Here is a 7799-nt window from a genome sequence, read left to right as displayed (position 1 = left end):
ATTTTATTCGGTGGTTTGTAGACTGTTTGTATGTTGTGTTTGTTCAGGATTCTGCCAATCTTATCTGTGACACCCTTTATGTATGGGAGGTAAGTGAGTCCTAAAAGTCCTTCACATAAAAAACCATCTCGGCACAAAGAAAGCAAACAACATCATGCAAAAAGCCGGTCTTCAATTGGTGAAAGAGCTCATTTCCCATATAAAATATCAAATCTATCATATTTCTCAGAAACTATTCCATCTCCATCTGCATCTATCTGCCTGCCTTAGGTCAGATCTGTAGCTCATACTAGACCTTATAACATACAAACAAGCAGAATGCATACATCTGCACTCATCTCAACAACAGATAAGAAAATATCAGAAATTAGCACCACAGGAAACTACCATTCGTCCACTACTAAACACGGTAAAAAATCTGTCCAATAAAATCTTTTCTGCCGAAACGTTCTCAGCCTTAGCCAAAGGCCACAATTTCGCGGTAGCCCCAACTAAACTCCCAAACGAGACAATAATTAGTCATATAGAAACAGCCATACACTTTCTTCCCCAAGAACCTGCTAACAATATCCGCAGACTAGTGGCTAACATACTCAATAAATCAAAATTGCCAACTCATAATCTTACTAGATCTGAACGCTGTGCTTTGAAACAAGTAAATCAAGACAGAGATATTATCCTTCCAGCAGATAAAGGCAATACAACAGTGATCATGAATAAAACAGATTATGACACTAAAATTCAGACATTACTTACAGACTCCACATATGAAAAACTTAAGAAAGACCCTACTGCTTTATTAAACACTCTCACCACCAATCTCATTAAGAAAAACAATCTCCCAAACGTGTTAATACCCAGAAACGCGGTACCACCTAGACTATATGGACTACCCAAAATCCATAAAAACAACATACCCCTCAGACCGATAGTAAGCGCTATAAACTCACCTACATACGATCTAGCTCGCTTCCTGGTCAGCAAACTAGAACCTCTCACGGGTAAAACTGACACCACGATAAAAAACTCATCTGACTTCATTTCTAAAATCAAAAACATCAAACTTCAACCTAATGACATTTTGGACAGTTTTGATATTGTGTTTCTGTTCACGCAGGTACCAATCTATGACACCATTAACATAATTAAATCTTCAGGTCAACTATCATCCGACCTCATATCATTGGTAGAACATTGCCTGACCACAACCTATTTCACCTACAATAACCAATTCTATAAACAAATCACAGTTGCAGCTATGGGATCACCGATATCTCCAATCATAGCAAACATATTTATGGAACACTTCGAAACCCAGGCCATCAAAAAAGCCCCACTAAAGCCACAAACATGGTACCGGTACGTAGATGACACCTTTGTCATTTGGCAACATGGGGAGACAGAACTCTATACCTTTTTAGACTTTCTCAATAAACAACACCCAAACATTACCTTCACATTAGAAACAGAACAACATGGTAAACTTCCATTTTTAGATGTTCTGATCACAAGAAAACCAGACGGCTCTTTAGGCCACCAAATCTATAGAAAACCCACCCACACCAATCGATATTTACACGCGGCATCACATCATCACCCAGCCCAAAAACAAGCTGTGATAAACTCGTTGATCTATAGAGCATTTACTATATGCGACAAAGACAGCATTCAAAACGAACTCAAAGAATTAAAAAACACTCTCCAACATAATGGCTACACTGCAACAAATAAACAAAGTAATTAAAAAACATCAAAATAAACCCTCTACCACCACTCAAAATACACCAGCACCAGAACAAACAACAAACTTAAAGAAACAAATTACTTACCTCCCATACATAAAGGGTGTCACAGATAAGATTGGCAGAATCCTGAACAAACACAACATACAAACAGTCTACAAACCACCGAATAAAATAAGACAGATTCTTAACAATCCAAAAGACAAAAGACCGCCATTAGACACACCAGGAGTGTACAAAATACCTTGTTCATGCGGTAAAGTATACATAGGTGAAACTGGTAGAATGATAAGCACACGACTAAAAGAACATCAGTCAGCAGTATGTCTAAAACATTACTCACAATCGGCATTAGCAGAACACCATTTGGAAACTGGTCACAAAATTATGTTTGACCAAACCCAAGTACTAAACAAAACTAGGGCTTACTTCCCTAGAAAGTATACGGAATCTCTGGATTTATACAAACTTCCAAACAATCTCAATAGAGACTGTCACGTCCCGTGGACTCCACTTCCTCTTCGCGACGTGACAACAACGAGATATGATATCACGGGAACGCTGCCGCGCGGTACTGGCGCGAAACCGGATATCAATGATCGGTAGAACCAAGAAACACAGAGTTTGGAAAATTCCTGTTTTTCTTTCTCGATTAATTTTCCTTTTTTAATCTTAAACGGAAACTTACATCCCGGGAACATGAAATCAAGGGAAATCCGACGGATAACGAGAAATCGGGTGACCTATCGTGAAATTTCGATTGGTCCCGAGTTTTCCGAGTCGCTGGCATAAAAGAGCCCCGCAGGGGCTCTTCGAGTCAGAACAAAACAAAATTTTCCAAAGTGCGGTCCTTGTCAATACGTGAGCAAACGTAGTGCAGACGAAACGAGTGACTCAAAGAACAATTGTGTTTGTGACGGGTGTGGATCCTACTGGTTTGCAATTGGAGCTGACCCGAGACCGCTGCCGCCGCCGCTTTGGTGCTACCACCACCTTGCTGCCGCCTATTGCAAGAGTAAGTAGTAAGTGCTAGTATTAAGTCGCAAATACGTTACTTGTGCCTCACGCCGCGATCAGAATTTAAAAATCCATAAAATTCTTTGCTAGTTGTCACAATTTTAAAGTAGTTACGAGAATGGTTGCTCCCCTTGTCTAGAACGAGCTAACGCTGATACGGGCTGCAGACGATTCGCAAGAATCGTCACGCGACTCAGCGTGCTCTCGCATCTCCGAACGAGCTGACGCTGATACGGGTTGCAGACGATTCGCAAGAATCGTCAAGCGACTCTCAGCGCGCTCTCGCATCTTTGAACGAGCTAACGCTGATACGGGTTGCAGACGATTCGCAAAAATCGTCAAGCGACTCTCAGCGCGCTCTCGCATCTTTGAACGAGCTAACGCTGATACGGGTTGCAGACGATTCGTAAGGATCGTCAAGCGACTTTCAGCGCGGGCTCTCGCGCCCACGAACATAAAATCGCGGAAAGGAAACAGTAAATAAATTTAGGCAGCAACCGATCTCTAAGACCCGTGCCACTAGGAACTTATAATCGCGAATTTTAATTAGACTCGCCCGTTCCCGAAAAACGGACGGCGAGAAATACTCTCAAGGGTTATCGGCGAAGAGCCGCAAAACGGGCCCGGAAACAGGCTTGGCTCAAACAGGGTCTGTCGTTGAGGCACAACGACAGACACCTGCCGAGACTCACCTCACCGTACCAGACACCCCGCTAAGAAGTAGCGAAAATTATGAAAACAGCAATAGTAGTTATAATAACAACACTGACACACCACCAGATTTGCGAGCTCAGACGCCTCCCCCGCGCTCTTCTCCACTCCGCCCTTCGCCACCATCCTCGCCCAAACCGGAATATTTAGGCGAGCGCCCCGCTGACCCCTCTCGTCCACGCATCTTCCCCCGTCCTCTTCATTTCCTAGCGCTCGCCTCTGCCTACAAAATCACCACCCCTACCTCCACCGCGTATATAGTCGATCCTGAAAACTTTGATCCCCCCGAACTCCACCGGATAATTTTCACCTACCCTCCAGATGCCCTCCTCACCGTTAGATTCCCCCTCCTTTTAGAACACAGGTTAGTCCCTGTAAGAGATTTTTATAAATTTTTCCCCCCGACTTCCTGTAAAATCACAGAAATAATAGAAGTTAAACTGGACTGAGTTCGCAATACAAACATACTCACAAATTAGAAATGTATAAACTATGTAAATCTGAATCATCATAAACTATGTTATTGTAAATGAAATAACTACACATAAAATATCTCAATTATAAACAAATAACTACATATAAAATTATGACAAGCAAATATATATATTCGATTACAAACATTGTCTAAACATTATTAATTGACCTCTTGCCCACTATCCCGCACCTCTAAACAGATCGCACAGTCTCGTCCCAGGCAATTGAGATTTGCGTCTCAGGCCTTAAACAGAGACACACGAGCGAAGTCCAAAAAGCGACGGAGTAAGAGCGGCACACGACCGTTGACCCGTCCGCCGGACCCGAAAGATCGCTCGACTCTCGCACGCACACACGACCGTTTCTCCAAGTGTGCGTGTCAAAAGATAAAGAAAATTCGACAAGTGTTACGCTCCGCTCATGCCCGACCGTTTCCAGGAGCCAGGACGTAACAAGACAATAGACATATGACTAGTTCACTATGGCATTCCATCTTGCCATAACACATCCTCCCCTTATTCTTATCATTCTACCTTTCTTTTACCACACCCCTCCCACTCCAATCTAGCGCTATAAAAGGGGACACCTGACCAAGAGCATCTCAGTATCAGAGAGGCCAGTTTGCGGACGCTAGCAACATGCAACAGCAAGTGGAGGGGATACGCACACAGGCGAACAGCCGTGTACGTGTGCGCTCGGCGCTTCGGCCAGCTTCGAGCAGTAGAGAGAGACGGACATATATAAGCACGAACGGTGCGTTGAAACCGTCGCGTTGTAAAATTCAAAGCGCCGTACCACCATAGACGTATAATATATAGACTTCGCGTTCCCTACCTTTGCCATGGTAAGAAAATGTCTTCAACGTTGAGAGAGACAGCCGGTGTTGAACAGTAGCGTTATCTCTGTTTAGCAAAGTAGTGGGGGAAGAAGTCTTCGCTGATTGATAGAATAGTATTGGAAAAGTAAGGATAGAAAAATAGTGGAGATGAAGAGGAATGAAAGAGATTAAGGGGTGATGGTAGGTTAGGCGATATAAAACAGTATGCTTTGCGCACAATAGACAATATTAGAGGAAGAGAAATATATATTAAATATTAGAAATAAGAAATTTAAATTATGTCTTTACAAAACAAGAAAATAGAATAAATTAATACATTATAAGGTAAAAAATATAAAGTTGAAATAATTAATTTATTTCGTTCTCTTGTTTAATAGGGTGAAGACCTCAGTGCTCGGCCACTACTCAGTACTCGGCCACTTTGATTTTTAAACTCAAATAATAACTTATGACATGAGGAATGGATAAAACGCTTTTTTTATATTACATTCTTATTATTCTAGTTTGTAAATGGACACAAAAGTAGTTTTATCAAAGTCTAACAGTAAATGTTATAAAATATCTTTAAAAGCGGTCATCGATTTCATACGTAATTTTGCCATTTTTTAGTTTGNAAGCAACAAGCAACTCGAAATAAAAACTACTAAAATAAAGAATTTTTTTATACTATCAACTCAAAATTGATATTACATAATTGTAAATACTACAAAATTGAGATATCTACTGAAAAAAACAATAAAAAGTACTTTTAATTTTATTTACATAGATGGCCGGTTTACTAATTTTGAATGCACGCGAAATTCAGTGCTCGGCCAGTCTGACGAGCACTAACGTAATGAACGTCACACTACGAGAGCTAGTCTTCCGGCCACCGCGAGGCAAGGCCACGCGTACTAGAAACTTTGACGATAATATCTATTTATCGNNTTTTCTGTTAATTTAAGACTGTCAAAGAACAAAAAAGTAGTTTTGAGATTACTGAAAAAAGTTGTAAATTTAGAAAAGTTGTGATAGGCATATTACAAGTTTCTAACCTTAAAATGAGTGAAAAAGAGACTGACTGTGATAATAATTTTGATTGTAACAGTGTATCTAAAAATGAAGAAAGTGTTAAAAATATGAGAAAAAGACAGTACCATAAGTATAATGATAAAGATCTTCAAAATGCTCTTTATGCTATTCGAGAATCAAAAACAAGTATTCGCAAAGCAAGTAAACTATTTAAAGTGCCACGAACAACTCTCCAAGATATAATAAATGCTAGAGTATCTGAACAGAGTCGTCGAATGGGACCTGAACCTTATTTGACTGTAAAAGGCGAAAAAAGAATTGTAGATTGGATTATCAATTCAGCTAAATGTGGTTTTCCTCTAAAAATATACAGAATACAAGATACAATTAAAAAACTTATTGAAGACAGTGATTTGATGACTCCATTTGTATTCAATAGGCCTGGAAAAACTTGGATAAGACTTTTCTTAGCAAGGCATCCAGAACTGAGGACTCGTGTATCTGAAGGGATTTCCAAAGGTCGAGCCATCGTTACTGAAGAATCAATTAGAAACTGGTTTAAAGATCTTCAGCAGTACTTAAAAGATATTAGTGCAGAAGATATATTGAAAGATCCCACTAGAATTTTTAATGGTGATGAAACAGCCTTTGGTTTATGTCCGAGTACTGGCAAAGTTTTAGGCCCAAAAGGCTGGAAAAATATATATGAAGTAAAAATGGGTAATGAGAAAGAAACGATCACCGTATTACTATTTTTTTCAGCTAGTGGCGAAGTTGCTCCACCAATGATAGTATACCCATATCAGCAATTACCTGAAGAAATTGCTAACAGTGTTCCAGCATTTTGGGTTATAGGAAAATCAGATTCTGGTTGGATGAAAAGTGATGTGTTTTTTGAACATATGGCAAATGACTTTAATAATTGGTTAGAACATAAAAAGATTAAGAAACCAGTGATTTGTTATGTGGATGGTCATAAGTCGCACTTAACAATGCATCTAAGTGACTTTTGTAGCAAAAATGGAATTATTTTATATGCTTTACCGCCAAACTGCACACATATTATTCAACCAGCAGATGTCAGTGTCTTCAGGCCTGTTAAACACAGTTAGAAATAAACTGTAACTAATTGGCAAGCAAAACCAGAAAATTTCAATACTTGCTTTACCAAAGTAACTTTTGCTCCCCTACTTGCTGAAACTTTACAACGTTCAGACATGCAAAAAAGCATTCAGAATGGTTTTCGTACATGTGGCTTGTACCCTTTGGATGCTAATAAAATAGATTATTCAAAATGTGTTCAGAACACTCTTGAAAAATTAGCTTGCCAAAAAGATGTGTCCTTGCTGTCAGATGTGCAAAGTTTACAAGAAGCAATTAAAAACTTAGCTCCAGAACTAGAATCTAGAGGAGTCTATGTAAATATTATCTTGAAAGAAATAAATAAGGCTGACTTGCAGATGACTGAAAAATTTGGTATGTGTTTAAGTATTATTTTTTTAATTTTTAGTTTACTTATTTATTTATTTCTTTCTTTATTATTACAAAGCTTATTTTATTGAAAGTCTCATCTGACAAAAAAACATTTATTTTTAACATTCTTTTAAAATAAAATAAAATCTCTGTTTTAATAAAATAAAAAATCAGTTTTAATAGATATTACTGAAATAGTTGAGAGAGTAGACGAACAGATAAATCAATCTGAAGTCAATCAGACCTCAAAAGTCATTGATGATCCTAGAATTACCAATGTATTTACAGTGACTGAAAAAGAGCAAACACACACACACACACACACACACACACATTACAATCTGGTAAATTATATTTTATAATTATAATTATAATTATATAACATTACAATCTGGTAAATTATAGTAATTAAACATTATATATAGCTTAAATGTACAAGGATTTATAAAAAGTCGAATAATTTTTATAATTATGTAACTTAAACGTATGTTTAATTTATATAAGTTATTTTATGTACTTTTCTGGATGCAATT

General features: G+C 38.4%; 2 protein-coding genes across 2 annotated transcripts; both read left to right on the top strand.

The window, feature by feature from the left end:
• Positions 1 to 318: 318 nt before the first annotated feature.
• LOC109860447 lies at positions 319 to 1744 on the top strand. Its single transcript, XM_020439530.1, has 2 exons — positions 319 to 409; positions 456 to 1744. The coding sequence occupies exons 1-2, from the start codon at positions 319 to 321 to the stop codon at positions 1742 to 1744; spliced, it is 1380 nt and encodes a 459-aa protein (XP_020295119.1).
• Positions 1745 to 5822: 4078 nt separating this feature from the next.
• LOC109860446 lies at positions 5823 to 6905 on the top strand. The gene has a single exon (XM_020439529.1). It carries the CDS (start codon positions 5823 to 5825, stop codon positions 6903 to 6905), a length of 1083 nt encoding a protein of 360 aa, XP_020295118.1.
• Positions 6906 to 7799: the final 894 nt, after the last annotated feature.

This window comes from Pseudomyrmex gracilis, unplaced genomic scaffold, assembly GCF_002006095.1.
Source record: "Pseudomyrmex gracilis isolate BER0280 unplaced genomic scaffold, ASM200609v1 scaffold_391, whole genome shotgun sequence".
In the NCBI taxonomy this organism is placed as follows: domain Eukaryota; kingdom Metazoa; phylum Arthropoda; class Insecta; order Hymenoptera; family Formicidae; genus Pseudomyrmex; species Pseudomyrmex gracilis.
The sequence above is the reverse complement of the archived record's forward strand: the minus strand, read 5'-3'. Positions and strand labels throughout refer to the sequence as shown.